The following is an 18,102-nucleotide window of genomic DNA, read 5'->3' as shown; positions in this document are numbered from 1 at the left end:
TCCTCTCCTCTTTGTCGTCGACGTAAAGCGGAGTTACAGCCGTCCTCGATAAGCTGGACAAATGTTACTTAAAGTTTAACCAATTTCCCAGCCTCGCAGTGATCACAGTAACATAACTCCCCTCAAGAAGAGTGGGTCATTTACCAGACGGCAAGACTCCCAGTCCTGTCCTACATCGTCAAGTAATCTGTGTGTAAGACTCCCTCTAATGAGCGCCATCTGTCCTGCAGAGTCATACCCTCTTCACACACCCAGGACCCGCCTCAGCTGCAGTAGTTTCAAGACTTTTTGTGTTCGAAGAATCCTGCAGTTTAGAGATGTATTCCTACACTACCGAGGTGGATTGATCTTCCCAAAGCTTTCCCTCTCAGTATAAGCTTAGTATAGTAGCTCCTCTCCAAAGCTTTCTATCTCAGTATAAGCTTAGTGCAGTAGCTCTTCCAGAGATATACAAGAAAGGTTGGTAGATATAACACTAGAAATTATCCTACACTAGAGGTAACTAAGCTGGTATAATCAGAGCCCTAAGACTCATCAAGCGCTGGGTGTGTTCTTAAAGACACCGTTTGACCTCTGAGTCTTACCTCCAGCTTGACCATTATGGCTCCAACCTTCATCATATTGTAAACCAAAATGAAAGTTATATTGTTCCCAGGTTTAATGTTCTATTATTGTGAAGACTTTAGGAATATTTACTCAATACTGATGTTGTGGTCACGAGGTTGTCTGTATCAGGGGGCTGTGTTGGGAGTGAGTGAGGGAGGGAGGGAAGCCGTGAGGGAGGGAGGGAGTGAGGGAGGGAAGCCGTGAGTGTCAGTGATGAATAAGAATGAGTGTATTGGAGGTCTATAACAAGCACAGGGTCTACAACAACGTGGGGTCTACAACAGCGTGGGGTCTACAGCACCGTGGGGTCTACAGCACCGTGGGGTCTACAGCACCGTGGGGTCTACAGCACCGTGGGGTCTACAGCACCGTGGGGTCTACAGCACCGTGGGGTCTACAGCACCGTGGGGTCTACAGCACCGTGGGGCCCACAGCACCGTGGGGTCTACAGCACCGTGGGGTCTACAGCACCGTGGGGTCTACAGCACCGTGGGGCTACAGCACCGTGGGGTCTACAGCACCGTGGGGTCTACAGCACCGTGGGGTCTACAGTGGGGGGTCTACAGCGTGTGGGTCTACAGCACCGTGGGGTCTATAGCACCGTGGGTCTACAACAGCGTGCACCGTGGGGTCTACAGCACCGTGGGGTCTACAGCACCGTGGGGTCTACAGCACCGTGGGTCTACAGCACCGTGGGTCTACAACACCGTGCCCACAAACACCGTGGGGGCAGCACCGTGGGGTCTACAGCACCGTGGGGTCTACAGCACCGTGGGGTCTACAGCACCGTGGGGTCTACAACAAGCACTCTGGAATATCAACAAGAACTCTCTCACTGTACACACTCTTGGGGCGCTAAGCTCGCCGTCCGCCCAAATCCAATCGCTATTACAAGCAATTCTCAGCTTCACGCTCTCACAAGATCCAGAAAGAGGTATCCAATGGCATTCAGGATACCGGGACTTAGCGGGTTGAAAGTAGTGATTTTGTTTTCCGTGTGTGTGTGTGTGTGTGTGTGTGTGTAACAAAGCGACATTGGATCACAGAATTACTCCCAAGATGTCACCATCGTCTTCTAACATCAGCACCACAAGAGCCTATCATCTCACGAGTGTTTCTTGCTCCTTGACTGCCTCTACCTCAAGACGTCTCCTCACCCCTGGCATCAACCTCACAATATCCATCTCCTCGAAAACATTGCCTCACTTCCCCCACCTCCCTCACGACCTCGCTAGACCCAGAAAACAACAAAACCTCCCAAAACCTCCCAAAACCTCCCAAAACCCCACACAACCCCACACTCTCCCCTTCCCTTGTTGACTTCTCAGGGCTATAAGGAAATACCTGCCTGGCTAAGATCCTCTACAGCTGGACTCGGTAACACAATCAGAAGCAGATTCCATTAAATGTTTTACCTCATTAAGAGCTAATTATACTCCATTATGGGATAAAGGTACATTTGCCTCCGGAGTTTTGGTTAAATTAGGAATTAAGAGGAGGATACTGAAGCCATTGTTGTGGCCTGTGCTGGCTTATACCTCTACTGTGCACCTGCTGGCCTGTCTACCTGGTGATGTTATTATTATTATTATTATCTACCAATCACAGTCTAAGAATATAATATAGTTTCTTGTAATTATCCTCGCTTTAAAGATCAACACAAGCACCACATGACTGACGCACAAACAATACAATTTTTTTTAGACACGAGATGACCGAACGTCTTAGATTTTTTATGTGTTCCTCAGGGCCAGTTTACTCGAGTGATCTGTCCTGGTGAAGGTAAGGTAATGGTGACCATATATATATATAGCCACGCTGGGGCTTGTGATGGTGACTATCTGTTGTCGTGTGACCTGAGTCTTCCCAGTTTGGTGAAGGTGGAGGGAGAAATGACTTCTTTTTTCTGTTGATGAGTTTGTGATCGACCGGAAAACAAGAACTGTAACCCCTATCTCTCTCTCTGTCTCTCTCTCTCTCTCTCTCTCACTTTTTACCTGTCCCTTCTGTCTCTGTCTCTTTTAGCCCGTCTGTCATTCTGTCTCGCTGCGTCTCTATTTCATTTAACGTAATAAAGATATTTTTCTAACAAAGGAATCGCTAGACATGAAAAAAGTATAAATTTATAAGTAATATAAAACAATATTTCTTACTTCATTTTATTTGTTCGGTAAGCAAGACTGGCGGGAGTTACCTGTTATATAATTGGTGTTTTATTTAGAGTCTAAACAAACGGGCATAAAGCTGGCCATTACAGGATAATTGGTGGGCGTTTCCAACAGGGGAGTAATTAGTGGGGGTGATGGCTCCATAACCCCGGTGGAGAGAGTTTTGAGGATAATATGAGAAAGTTGAAATTCACTCGTAGAATACACCTCAACTGACCAGCCCCCCCTCCCCTCCCCTCATGGGATGTACCAAATGACAGTGGCGTTTTAATTAAATGTTTATTGTTGCATTAAAGTTTATTAAATGTTTTATTTTTTGTTAATTGATTACAGTATATTTGTTGTGTTGTTATTCCCACACGTCATGTAAGTTGGTTATTTATCTTAAACATTTATATTGTAATAATGTTTTATTTCTCAATCAATATGCTTAATGTTTCTCTAAATTTAACTTTTGGTTCTCACCGTCACCATCATCACTGAAGAGAAACAACAAACCCCTGACTAACGAAACATAAAATGTGTATTAATATTCAAACAATAATAAGGTTATTCTCGTCAGGCTGAGAGAGAAGTTAACTACGAAAATAAACAATAATGAAACCAAACTCCTTTAGTATAAGAAGACAAGTCAAGTTTAATACAACAGCGAGATGATCACGTCACGTCTCCAGAAAATATATAACGTAAAAGATGGCTATAAGTCGATAAAAACATCACGAACGTCAAAATCATATTCATACGTGTCCAAAAACAAAAAATAATATGCTATAAGAATTAACTGTAGAGGCTAAAGTTATGAACCCAAAAAAAACAAGAAAAATGGATTCGTTTCATCATCACATCTCGGAAACTGCTGAATAAAAGCTCTTGGCGCTGTAAGGAGGGAGTTTCTAGGACCCTTCATTGCTTCATAAAATAGAAATCACGAGCGAAGTGTCACATGTCGTCAAGAGCGTAAGGTGTCCCAGTCCACATTATTAGCTTGACTGGGGAGCGAGAGGGGAGCTATCTGGTTACCTGCTCAGATTAAAACAGAAACCTTTAGCTTGACTGGGGAGCGAGAGGGAAGCTATCTGGTTACCTGCTCAGATTAAAAGAGAAACCTTTAGCTTGACTGGGGAGCGAGAGGGGAGCTATCTGGTTACCCGTTCAGAGTAAAACAGAAACCTATAGTTACGGTAAAGTTTCAGGTGTTAAGTGTGACGCTCTTTACCACACTTTCACTTATGGGGGAAATTTTGAACACGATTCTCTGTTCTGCCTATTACAGCCGAACTCTCTGTCCAGACTATTACAATCTTACTCTGTATTCTGACTATTACATTCATTTTTCTCCTGCCAATTCCAACCTTTCTTTATCCTGCCAATTTCAGCTTCTATCTCTTCTGCCAATTTCTGCGTTCCTATTTCTCTTGCCAAATCCATTCCTGAATATCTCTACCCAGTTTTCACGCATGTCTGCCAGTTCTCACATATACATACTTCATCACCCTTCACACTCTCCCCTAACTCTTGCTGCTAAATTCCGTCTTCTCTTGTGTGTTTTCTTGTCTCTTCTTTTGTTTTCTTTCTACTTTTGTTAATGTTTCTCTTGTTGATGTTATTCTCGGGTAATCTTTTACGTTTATGGAATTAATTTTAGGATTTTTGTGTTTTATTTCGATTTTTTTTCTCTCGATTTAAAAAATTGATATTTACACAATCTCTCTCTCTCTCTCCCTCTTTCTCTCATTGTTACAGAGGCAGCGTTACACATGTTACAGTTGTTGTTGTTACAGAGGCAGCGTTACACATGTTAGAGCTGTTGTTGCAGCGTTACATGTTACAGCTGTTGTTACAGAGGCAGCGTTACACATGTTACAGCTGTTGTTGTTACAGAGGCAGCGTTACACATGTTACAGCTGTTGTTGTTACAGAGGCAGCGTTACACATGTTACAGCTGTTGTTGTTACAGAGGCAGCGTTACACATGTTACAGCTGTTGTTGTTACAGAGGCAGCGTTACACATGTTACAGCTGTTGTTGTTACAGAGGCAGCGTTACAGATCCTGGACGAGCGCGGGGTGGTGCTCAAGGAGAAGTTCTACCGTGCTGGCTCCACCATAGAGTTACAGTGTCACGTGGCGGACGTGCCCACGGCCACCACCCTCCAGCTGGCCTGGTACCATAACAACCACAGACTCAACTACGACGACTCCCGGGGCGGCGTCAGGTAGGTAACACGACCTCACCACAACTACGACGACTCCCGGGGCGGCGTCAGGTAGGTAACGACCTCACCACAACTACGACGACTCCCGGGGCGGCGTCGGGTAGGTAACACGACCTCACCACAACCGACGACTCCCGGGGGCGGCGTCAGGTAGGTAACACGACACCACAACTACGACTCCCAGGGCGGCGTCAGGTAACACGACCTCACCACGACCACAGACTCAACTACGACGACTCCCGGGGCGGCGTCAGGTAGGTAACACGACCTCACCACAACCACAGACTCAACTACGACGACTCCCGGGGCGGCGTCAGGTAGGTAACACGACCTCACCACAACTACGACGACTCCCGGGGCGGCGTCAGGTAGGTAACACGACAAACTCCCTCATCTACAACGACTTCAGGGGAGTAACTGCGTCATTATAACTCTTAATCTCTGTTTTGGTCATTAATGCAGCTAAAATTAGTAGATTAAGTTGGATTAAGTAACGAATACAGACAAAATTAAAACAGGTGATTAAATGTTTGTTTCCTGTATTTTATTTGACAGATAAAGATATGATAATAGTCTGGTAATCTTGGAACACTTTAGAATCGATAGAGAGAGAGAGAGAGAGAGAGATGATAGAAGGTTGTCATGACAGCTGGCCTATCCCGTCAATATTACAGGTGGACGCTAAACAAGCTGCAGGTAAATAAAACCCTCGGTGTATCTCAGCTTTAAAACCGCCACTCCTCCATCAAGCTATAAGGTCATGGGTAAAAAACTGGAGGGTTTAATACGAATAATAAAACACTAAACCTTGAACTTACGCCTCAGTTGTCGGACGGGAGGAGAGTTTTTCCCGCCTGAAGGAACACCTGAAAGGTCTCAGGTCACTGTCTGGGGGAAACAGCTCTTACTTGTGACGTTCAATTTGCAATATTTTATTCTTCGTCTTATGAGCTTTAGTTTCTATGGTCAGTTTCCAGGGAAAATAGTTAATTAATCGGTATATTTTGAGTTATGATATAACTAGTCTTTAAAGCCCCGTCGAGGTTATGATTGGCTACCGTCTATAATACAACCCTATTATTGGCTACCGTCTATAATACAACCCTATTATTGGCTACCGTCTATAATACAACCCTATTATTGGCTACCGTCTATAATACAAACCTATTATTGGCTACCGTCTATAATACAACCCTATTATTGGCTACCGTCTATAATACAACCCTATTATTGGCTACCGTCTATAATACAACCCTATTATTGGCTACCGTCTATAATACAACCCTATTATTGGCTACCGTCTATAATACAACCCTATTATTGGCTACCGTCTATAATACAACCCTATTATTGGCTACCGTCTATAATACAACCCTATTATTGGCTATTATTGGCCGTCTATAATACAACCCTATTATTGGCTACCGTCTATAATACAACCCTATTATTGGCTACCGTCTATAATACAACCCTATTATTGGCTACCGTCTATAATACAACCCTATTATTGGCTACCGTCACCTGACTGTCACAGCTGCTATCCTCTCAAACAACAACAAATCTATTCAGTATACGAGGCAGTGCATGTATGTTGCTTACTAATGGTGCCCGTTACCATGGAGTCTTTCCCACCGACCGATCACCATCACACCTGTGGACTACGTCACATCTTAATCAGCCTCACAATACCTGGGGTAATTTCCTCACAGTCAACACACTAAATGAAGCTATATCCTTGGTCAATACTCCCCGCCTTAGTTCATTAAAGCTGTCCACCATTTTTATTTCTTCCAAGTCAAGCAATTTTACCTCTTACTTTACAAATTTTAAAATATTTCTTTCTCTGCCAACAAATTAAAGTTTATGGTGAGTGAGTGAGTGAGTGAGTGAGGTAACAGATTTAGACTGGAGTATTCTATAATGTATCGGTCCTTAGTCTTGTTAACATACGATATCAACCAGAACAACACAGATTTAATTATGAAATAAAGTAAATTTTGTCTCTCACTAGACCGAACAATCCTCAGTCGACAGGTAGATAAATAAATAAATAAATCAACTCTCACACCTCGAGCTACTTCAGATAAGTAACCCATACAGATTTCACTTCGTCTTCCTTCCAATAAAATATTTTACCTATAATACCCAACTCAGTAACTGACTCAGGTTCGTAATACAAAAGCTGGGAGTGTGTTCGTTACCTCCCTGGCCTTACCCGTCGAATGAATAATAAAAGCTGTGGTTCATCCCCGGGGTCCGTGTAAACTAAGAGTATCAGGTTATTTTACAGATTGTCCCCCAGCGTACCACTGTATCTCCTTGTTACCTGTTACTTAATTAATCTCATAGGTTGATATTTGCTCTTTTAACATAGTCGCTTACTGGCCTGTCACATACCCTCTGCTTGTTGTACCTAACTCGTGTTTTTTTGTGGCACATGTTTGACCATACCTACCCTGTCCCATACTGAGCTCTCCCTCCTTCCCTCCCTCCCTCCCTCCTTCCCTCCCTCCCTCCCTGCTGCCCCCTCCTTCCTTTCCTACCTGCTTCCTCACTCCCTTCCTGCTTCCTCTTCTTCTCTCTACCAGCTTCCTTCCCCCAATCACAGCTTTTTCCTTCCTTCCCTCACTACTTCCTTCCTCCTTCCCTCCTTCCCTCCGCACTACATTTTTTACTACCTCTCCCCCTCCCTCACATTACTCCTTCCTTCCGTACCCCCATCTCTCACTGCTTTCTGCCTCCCTTCTTCTCCTTCCCTATAATTCTCACTTCTTTCTTTTCCTCGCCTCACAGTCTCTTCCTTTTATCTTTTAATACTTCCTTCCCCCTTCCCCCTTCCCCTTCCTTCCATCAAAGATTTTTTTCCTTACCATGTCTGAAGTTAAGTTTCTGATTTATTAGTGACGACAACAAAACACTGTACTGGTAGTCTCATTTTTCACTGTCACCAAATTAACGTCTATCAAATGTCAAATAGTGAAATATTAAGACCAGTCTCCTCGCTGACAACCACCTGTCAGGCACATGGGTAATAAGGGTGCTGAGGTAGGCTAGTCCAAAGTTCATTGTGTCTAATCTTGTCAGAAATAATAGATTAGCGAGTAATTTACGGCTACATTATGTCTGTTAGTTTCAAGAACAACCGCTGCAAAACAGAAACTAAATGATAATGATTTTATGGATAATATTTTTTGTAATTGTTTTTATTTGTGCCCTTTGATGGAAGTGAGATGAACCTTATGTTAAAAAAGGTTAAAATTAACTACCAACACTAATTCCTGTTTTACTGACACACACACATACACACACACACAAAGTTTACCGTCCCTCACTAACTGTGCGCCTCCTTCTCTCCCTCTAACCGTGGCCTCCTCTCTCCTCACTAACCGTGGCCTCCCTCTCTCCCTCACTAACCGTGGCCTCCCTCTCTCCCTCACTAACCGTGGCCTCCCTCTCTCCCTCACTAACCGTGGCCTCCCTCTCTCCCTCACTAACCGTGGCCTCCCTCTCTCCCTCCTAACGTGGCCTCCCTCTCTCCCCTCACTAACCGTGGCCTCCTTCTCTCCCTCACTAACCGTGGCCTCCTCTCTCCCTCACTAACCGTGGCCTCCCTCTCTCCTCACTCCAACCGTGGCCTCCTTCTCTCCTCACTAACCGTGGCCTCCTTCTCTCCCTCACTAACCGTGGCCTCCCTCTCTCCCTCACTAACCGTGGCCTCCTTCTCTCCCTCAGCGTCAAGACAGAGCTGAGAGGGACTTCGGCTCGGTCGTGGCTGAGAGTCAACAACGCTGTGACGCAAGACTCAGGTGTTTACTACTGTAATGTGACCCACCTGGCGGCAACCAGCGTCACCATACACGTGGTGCCAGGTGTGTAGCAGGTGTTGTGGGTGTGGTGCAGGTGTGGGCTGGTGTTGTGGGTGTGTGCAGGTGTGTAGCAGGTGTTGTTGGTGTGGGTGCAGGTGTGTGAGTGTTGTGGGTGTGGTGCAGGTGTTTAGCAGGTGTTGTGGGTGTGTGCAGGTGTGAAGCAGGTGTGTTGTGGGTGTGGTGCAGGTGTGAAGCAGGTGTTGTTGGTGTGGTGCAGCAGGGTATGTAGCAGGTGTTGTGGGTGTGGTGCAGGTGTGTGGCAGGTGTTGTGGGTGTGGTGCAGGTGTGTAGCAGGTGTTGTGGGGTGTGGTGCAGGTGTGTAGCAGGTGTTGTGGGTGGTGGTGGTGCCAGGTGTGTAGCAGGTGTTGTGGGTGTGGTGCAGGTGTGTGGCAGGTGTTGTGGGTGTGGTGCAGGTGTGTGGCAGGTGTTGTGGGTGTGGTGCAGGTGTGAACAGGTGTTGTGGGTGTGGTGCAGGTGTGTAGCAGGTGTTGGGGTGGTGGTGGTGCCAGGTGTAGCAGGTGTTGGGTGTGGTGCAGGTGTGTGTGGTCTGTGGGTGTGTGGTGCAGGTGTGTGTGGTGGTGTGGGTGTGTGGTGCAGGTGTGTAGCAGGTGTTGTGGGTGGTGGTGGTGCAGGTGTGTAGCAGGTGTTGTGGGTGTGGTGCAGGTGTTTAGCAGGTGTTGTGGGTGGTGGTGCTAGGTGTGTAGCAGGTGTTGTGGGTGTGTGGTGCAGGTGTGTGGCAGGTGTGTGGAGTGGTGGTGGTTGTGGGTGTGTAGCAGGTGTTGTGGGTGTGGTGCCAGGTGTGTAGCAGGTGTTGTGGGTGTGGTGCAGGTGTGGCTGGTGTTGTGGGTGGTGGTGGTGTGGGTGTGTGGGTGTTGTGGGTGGTGGTGGTGGTGGGTGTGTGGCAGGTGTGGTGGGTGTGGTGCTGGGTGTGTGTGGGTGTGTGGTTGTGGTGGTGGTGCAGGTGTGTAGCAGGTGTTGTGGGTGTTGGTGGTTGCTAGGTGTGTAGCAGGTGTTGTGGGTGTTGGTGGTGCCAGGTGTGTAGCAGGTGTTGTGGGTGGGTGGTGCGCAGGTGTGTAGCGGTGTTGTGGGTGTGGTTGGTGGTGGTGTAGATGTGGGTGGTGTAGATGTGGGTGTGGTGTGAGTGGTGGTGTGGGTGGTGGTGTAAATTGTGGGTGTGGTGTGGGTGGTGGTGTGGGTGGTGGTGTAGGTGTGGTGGGTGTGGGTGTGGTGGTGTGGGTGGTGGTGTGGGGTGTGTGGGTGGTGTGGGTGGTGGTGTGGGTGGTGGTGTAAGTGTGGTTGGTGTGGGTGGTGGTGTGGGTGTTGTGGTGTGAGTTTGGGTGGTGTGGGTGGTGGTGGTGTGGGTGGTGTGGTGGTGTAGGTGGTGGTGGTGTAGGTGTTAGTGGTGTGGGTGTGGGTGGTGGTGGTGGTTGTGGGTGGTGGTGTGGGTGTGGGTGGTGTGGGTGTGGGTGGTGTGGGTGTGGTGGTGTGGGTGGTGGTGTGGTGTGGGTGGTGTGGGTGGTGGTGTGGGTGGTGGTGTGAAGGTGTGTGTTGTGGGTGGTGGTGTGGGTGTTAGTGGTGTGGGTGTGGGTGGTGTGGTGGTGGTGGTGTGGGTGGTGGTGGTGTGGGTGGTGGTGTGGGTGTTGGTGGTGTGGGTGTGTGGTGGTGGTGGTGTGGGTGGTGTAGGTGGTGGTGGTGGTGGTGTAGGTGGTGGTGGTGTAGGTGGTGATGGTGTAGGTGTGAGTGGTGTAGGTGGTGGTGGTGTAAGTGTGGGTGGTGTCGGCAGTAATATTGATTCCCACAGGAAATAAACTGTCAGTGTAGATAATTTAACCACACACACACACACAGACACACACACGAACGCACAAGCATACACTCAATAAAGCCAATCTAAATCAACTTTTAAATATCACAGGTCAATCAACTATGGACACACACACGAAACATATCACTCTACCATTTTGTACATTTGTTGGTAAATATTATGAACTGTGTCCTGTGAGTTTTACATTAAAAGTTGAGCTGTGAATTTATGTCTGTTTATATATATATATTCATTCATATATACATACACTTTTATTATACATTAAATTTTACCTCTGGTCAATCTGTACAAACCCTTGACTTAATTAAATGAACAGTTGTACACAAAGAAACAGGTTTGTATTTAATGATCAAGTAAATGAATTCAAATGAATATTGTCAGTACCTCAGTTTACGGATAACACGAGCGGCCAAGACATCACCCTCACAGTTTAGTTTACACGACAATATAGATTTCAACTTCTCTGTAATCCAACACATTAACCAGATCAATGAACATCTGATCAAATTCGCTATTGTTTTCAAGATAACTCAGTTTTTGTTATTTTATTTATTTTTTTTACGTTTTTGTTAAAGTTTTGGGTTATAGGATTTTACGCTGGCATTTAATTGACTCTTGAGTGTTCAAATTATAGGGTAGGTTCCCGTGCAAAGTTTTTAACTACACTTGATGGCGTATATTATGTGCCTTTCATTTTCTGTTTTCTTTATTTTGTTGGGGGAGACTTTGTGTGTGTGTGTGTGTGTGTGTGTGTGAGTGTGTGTGTTTGTGTTTGTGTGTGTTTGTGTGTGTGTGTGTGTGTGTGTGTGTGTGTGTATGTACCAATTATTTTTATTTTTCCACCCATTTATTTGTCTCTCTGTCCGTCGCCTTTTCCTCTTGTCTCTCCCACTTGTCTCCCGGTCAGTATCTCCCACTTGTCTCCTGGCCACAATATCTCTCACTCGTGGCCACTATATCTCTCTCCTGGCCACAATATCTCTCACTCGTGGCCACTATATCTCTCACTCGTGGCCATTATCTCTCACTCGTGGCCAGTAAGCAAGAGACTGTTCTCCCACAGACGAGTACCCGGCGGCCATCCAGGGAGGAGCCAGAGTGTCAGCGTGGAGAGGCGGCGTCATCCTGCTGCTGTGCTTCACGTCCACCTTCTTCCACTACCTCGCCTCCTCCTGCACCACCTTCTGCTACCGCTGCTTCTGCTGTCCACCATACAGATAAAACTACCCCACGTGTTGAAGCTGGCCACTCACCCTGGCCACGTGAGAGGGGGTGATGTGATAATGGGGCCATACGTTGTAAATGGCACCTTAAACGGCCCGCAGTGGACTAATACCCACTCGCCCCTGAAGGATGCCAGGAACAGTCTACTACTCTAGACAGTAAGGGATGACCCTGGGGAAGTTTATATTCAGGGTCTGGTGTAAGTATAAGGATTTACTATACACAAGACCTTTTAGGGTGAAGAAATATTTTGTTCTTATTCAGGGTAACGCATCAGAAGCGGTTGTCTCTATCAGGGTATCAGAGGTAAACTCATATCTTATATTTGGTCATAGTTATCACCCATGTTTAGCACCACATAACAAAACATCATCCCATTTACGTTCACAACAAACTATCATCCTACTTAAGAAAGCAAAAACTATCATCCTTTAGAGGGCTGGACGAGAGACTTCCTGCAGCCACAACACTAAAAGAAATATTTTCCCTGACCAATGCAACATGGAAGCGCTCAGCGGCTGGCAGACTGACGGTGCTCAATATTTCAGTCATGTGCACAGCTTCGATAAAAAGAGACTGTTTTATCTACACGAGAGCAGAACCTACGAGTACCTCCTTCTAGTTCATGTTGACAAAGCTCCACCGTCTTGTCAGTGCTCGGTAAGGACTCCGCCGTCTTGTCAGTGCTCGGTAAGGACTCCGCCGTCTTGTCAGTGCTCGGTAAGGACTCCGCCGTCTTCAACTGGGTACTCGTGGAATCCGCCGTCTTGTCAGTGCTCGTGGGACTCCGCCGTCTTGTCCAGTGCTCGATAAGAGACTCCACCGTCTTGTCAGTGCTCGGTAAGGACTCCGCCGTCTTGTCAGTGCTCGGTAAGGACTCCGCCGTCTTGTCAGTGCTCGGTAAGGACTCCGCCGTCTTGTCAGTGCTCGTGGAGACTCGCCGTCTGTCAGTGCTCGGTAAGGACTCACTCGTCTTGTCAGTGCTCGGTAAGGACTCCCGCCGTCTTGTCAGTGCTCAGTAAGGACTCCGCAAATGCTTGTCAGTGCTCGTGAGACTCCGCCATCTTGTCATCCAGTGCTCGATGAGACTCCGCCGTCTTGTCAGTGCTCAGTAAGGACTCCTGCGTCTTGTCAGTGTTCAGTGAGACTCCGCCGTCTTGTCAGTGCTCAGTAAGGACTCACCATCTTATCCAGTGCTCATAAGGACTCCGCCGTCTTGTCAGTGCTCGGTAAGGACTCCGCCGTCTTGTCAGTGCTCGGTAAGGACTCCGCCGTCTTGTCAGTGTTCGGTAAGAACATGTAAACAGAATAACACCCCGATGCGCTCTCTTTTTATTTGACATAAAATGAAAAGAACAACTCGATGTACACATTTCTTTGTTCACGTATTGAATTGAAGAACTCTTGACGCACGCCTACCTTTTGAACACGTAATACGAAAAGTAATTGTGAGTTATTACAACCTTTTCTGTGAACACATATCCAGAACAGCATCTCACCATCACACACACACACACACACACACACACACACACACACACACACACACACACACACATTTCCACGGACACACAATCATGAACGAAACTTAACATAATCTTCACCTGACATTAATGACAAAAATACAAAGAATTATGAGGAAATATTGCCTTCCGGTGTTGAGTTATGAGGCCACGGGAACATCTGTGCGGTGAAGAGACTTTAGTAACTGGACTTATATAATGTTATAAAGAATCTATTTAATGTTTAATGTTTTGTGAGGTTTATGAGTACTTCTCTAGGTGGTGGTGGTGTAAACAAGATGAAGGTACAATAAGCCATCACGGGGGAATAATTTCTATGGAAGTGTAATATTCTTATATACTGTGTCATTTAGAAACGCATTTTCCTAAATAAATGATTAAATAAAAATAAAGGTGTTTTATTTTCAATCTTATTCTAAAAAAAAAAGACTTTATTCCTCGCTTGGCACTGTACTTGATGAGGTACTGTAGTCAACTGTAGGTGAGTGTGTTACCAGGTGTGGTTGTGGTAAAGAGACACAAAGTATTGATAAAAGTTCAACGAGCGGAAGACATCGTGTTATACCACTGGTGTTAAAACTTGGATGAAACTTATTTAAACCTTTGAGGATGAAACTTATTTAAACCTTTGAGGACGATGGTTTAAACTTTTGAGGACAATGGTTTAAAACCATTGAGGACGATGGTTTAAACCTTTGAGGACGATGGTTTAAACCTTTGAGGATGATGATTTAAACCTTTGAGGACGATGGTTTAAACCTTTGAGGACGATGGTTTAAACCTTTGAGGATGATGATTTAAACCTTTGAGGACAATGGTTTAACCCTCCAGGAATCAAATGTTTAACACTAATGAATCTAAGGATGAAATATATTGGCAGCTGAAGGAAGAATCTGAACCAGTAGACTGACACATTAGTCTGTCTATAAATGCTTCGGGTTCACGAGTCTTAATCTCTCGGGGGTTCGTGGTTCATTGGGTTAGGTTAGGTTTCATTGGGTTCAGAATGGCTGATCCTTGACCCAAGCATAAAGGGGGAGTATTCACGCCCTTGATGACGCCCTTGTAACTATAACGAGCCGAGTTCCTTGAGAGGATGATGTGGGAAAAAGGTCATCTATTACCTGTAGTGGTTAGAGGAACTGACTTGACGAGAGAAAACGAGTCCACAACCCAGCCAATAGTTATCTCAGGTCAGTGTTTTGGTCACAGGGTCACCAATCATTCATGACCAATACTTGTACTGAGTCAAACAACAAACAAATAAAACAAATAAAAACAAATAAACAACAAACAAACAAGCAAGTACACACATGGCGAGGAGAGATGTGAGAGTAAGAGACATAGGAGTTATAACAGGGAGATACCAGGGAGAGAGACAGTGAGAGTGAAGAGAGAGCTATGAGAGTGAGAGTGAGGAGAGAGACAGTGAGAGTGAAGAGAGAGCAATGAGAGTGAGAGTGAAGAGAGAGCTATGAAAGTGAGAGTGAGACACAAAGTAAGAGTGAAGAGAGAGAGCTATGAGAGTGAGAGAGAGAGCTGTGAGAGTAATAGCAGGTTTGTAGTATTTTAAGTCACCATCACGGGATCAGCTTAACTCCCAAGATAACGAGATACTTATGAGGAAACTGCTGTGTACTACGAATGATAACAAACTTGGAATACTAATAATAAGATGGTGGTTCCTGGAATGACCCTGATAGCAAGATGGAAGGTTTTTTGGAATGACTGGAATAATGATAACAAGATGGTGGTTCCTGGAATGACCCTGATAGCAAGATGGAAGGTTTTATGGAATGACTGGAATAATGATAACACGATGGTGGTTCCTGGAATGACCCTGACAGCAAGATAGATTTTTTGTTGAATGACTGGAATACTCGTTAGTAAGATTCCTGGAATGTCTCTGGAATGGCTATTGAAAAGGCAGAAACTCTCAGTGATTAACAGCAAGTGTCGTCGTATATAGGTAGTGGAATAACTGTACCTGAGAAACTAATATTTTTACCTGGATAAATCTTATGGTAATTATACACCTGTAGGTATAACAGCCAGCTACCTGACGTCTTTTAAAGGGGAGGGGAGGAGGTAGGTGCGGGAGGGGAGGTAGGTGCGGGAGGGGAGGTAGGGGAGGTAGGTGCGGAGGAGGGAGGTAGGTGTGTGGGAGGGGAGGTGGTGCAGGGAGGGTGCGGGAGGGGAGGTAGGTGGAGGTGGGAGGTAAGAGGAGGTAGTGGAGGTAAGTGGGGGGTCTACCATTACAAAATATCAAACTGATGGATCCAAAGGTTCTTAGGTTATAAGAGGGGCCGCTGGTCAGGTCACTTAAGTTCAGACAATTACTCTTTGAAGGAGCATGTAGTTTAGTGTGCGTACTGTAGTGTGTAGTGAGTGCACTTTACTACCTAGTTAATACACAAAGCCTTTACTTAACACCTGTACTGATGGTATTTCTCGACTCACGTTCCCCGATTGATCTGCTAATGTACTTTTCAACATCACACCACCAAAAAAAAAAACCAGAAAAATATTATACGTTTCTACACTTCTTTATCATTCATGAGTAACGAACACACACACACACACACACACACACACACACACACACACACACACACATGCTGAATCTTCTTTTTTCACGGTGCAGAAAGTTTTACGTCGTGTTTTTGACAACTGGCCAAAGATTTCACATGGGGTTGAGTTCTCCGACTACCACAGTTTCAGGTTATTACTCGTCATAATATGTTTTATTGCCCCCCAGTTTGTAGCTCGTCACAGAGTCCACCACGGCCGCCTCCCTACCAGAGCGCGGGGTCGGGGAGAGTGGCTGGGCGGGAGGTGTGTGTGTGTGAGTGTCAGCTCCATGTTAACGAGAGGTTGGCAGAGACGGGACACCTTTATGACGTTTTAGCAGTTATCTTTTACTTAGTTTATTGTGCTTGTTCCTCTTATTTCGTTGAGTAAATAAGATAATTATATAGATAGTTGTATACAAAAGATGCTTACAATGATAGATAAATAAACAGGTATAGAAACAAAGGTATATATTGATATACCTGCATAAGCATATAAGAGAAGTTGATATATGAAGTAAGATAGATTGATAGGCAGGTGAACAGGTGAACTGACCAGATAAAGTGACAGAGAGACGAACACACAGAAAGGCGCTGTAATCAAATGTGCTCAACACACAATAACCTAAGGACTCTAATGACCAGTTAGACCAAACACTTCACCTTCAGGTATTAGTTCCTCACCTCCTGCCTCGCCTTCTGCTGTCATGCACTTTGTAACTAATTAATGAAAAAAAAATAAATAAAAAAAATAAGTTTTTACATTTTATGATCCAAAATTATATATAACGATTCAAAATTTTTACTGAATTTATTGTTTTACTATAAAGAAAGTTTTTTATATAAAATTAATGCCATTTGAGGTCTCGTACCAACACTACATAAGATGACTGTTACAGAGGACATTTGGTGGCCCAGAAGTGTCCAAGATTCATGAACGTTTTACCATAAACTTCAACTCCTCCGGGTCGTCTTGGCTGCCGTGTTTACTTTAGCCGGTCTACAGCAGAAGAACCCACACATTGTAAGAGGTGTGTCGAGGGTGACTGTGTTAGAGAACAGTATATGAGATTTCAGATAACGAGTGCGGGCGAATGGTGGAGAGAAGACTTCGTTAGCTAGAATGTAAATAGTGGCAGATTCGTTACTTGCTGTGAAGACGAAATGAACTGAGAATGCAGAAAAGACTGAGAGACAAACTAAAAGAAAATATTTATACAGAAGTGAAAGACAACGATAATATACATCTGTACATCGTTAGTTCTCTTTCCCACCCATGAACCCTGAGACTCATGAACTTGTGAATCCGAGACATCAGTTATTATTGGGTCTACAGAAGGTTCACTGGTTCACGTCTTGGATTCACAGGTTCATGAGTCTCGAGGTTCATGGATGGGAGAGAGAGAGAGAACTGAAGGGAGTTGTTTTGGTGACTGTACACGACGTCATTAAGGAGGCGGCGTTATCTTAATCAATGTTTCTGCCTCTAAATAATGTTCTCTCTCTCACAGTGGCCACAACACCGCCCTCCAACCTCAGACAACAATAATAATAATCATAACACATAAACCTCAACACGAACGAGGAACACAGACAAGGCATAAAAGAAACAAACGATAAAACTTAGATGAAACAACTAGAAGAAGGAAGGAAGGAAGAAAGGAAGGAAGGAAGGAACGTTAGTGAAGGCCAGGAAAACATGTTAAGTATCCACGGGGAGACGACCAGTAAAATGTTAACGGCGGGAGGAAGGAGATGATGAACCACGGAAGCACCAATAAGAAATGTTATCAAGGAAACGGCCACCAGGCTATTGGGGGAGTTATCGCTCACGTATCATGCGGCGCTAGTCCTGGGTATGAGGCAGACAACATGGCGAGAGAGAGAGAGAGAGAGAGAGAGAGAGAGGAGTGATAGATAGAGAAAGTGAGAGAGAATAGAGTTTGAGAGATTAATATTGTGAAGGAGGAAAATACGGATAGATTAATAGAGATATATAGCTAGTCAAGTAGAGAATGATAGACAGTTAGGCAAATTGTGAGACAGACAGACAGACAGACAGCCGTCCAGCCATCCATTCAGCCAGCCAGACAGACAGACAGACAG

General features: G+C 45.2%; 1 protein-coding gene across 1 annotated transcript in view; it reads left to right on the top strand.

Moving 5' to 3' along the window:
- The window catches only part of LOC121864463, a gene marked incomplete at its 5' end in the record, with an annotated part of 87,907 nt that extends 75,271 nt beyond the window's left edge, over nt 1-12,636 (top strand). Inside the window, 3 exon segments of the mRNA XM_042363484.1 lie at nt 4,808-4,988; nt 8,721-8,857; nt 11,743-12,636. Coding sequence (XP_042219418.1) covers nt 4,808-4,988; nt 8,721-8,857; nt 11,743-11,900 — 476 coding nt within the window. The 3' untranslated portion in view covers nt 11,901-12,636.
- Nucleotides 12,637-18,102: the final 5,466 nt, after the last annotated feature.

This window comes from Homarus americanus, unplaced genomic scaffold (assembly GCF_018991925.1).
Source record: "Homarus americanus isolate GMGI-L3 unplaced genomic scaffold, GMGI_Hamer_2.0 scaffold5201, whole genome shotgun sequence".
Lineage (NCBI taxonomy): Eukaryota > Metazoa > Arthropoda > Malacostraca > Decapoda > Nephropidae > Homarus > Homarus americanus.
Note: the sequence above shows the minus strand (reverse complement) of the source record. Positions and strands in the feature narration are given on the sequence as shown.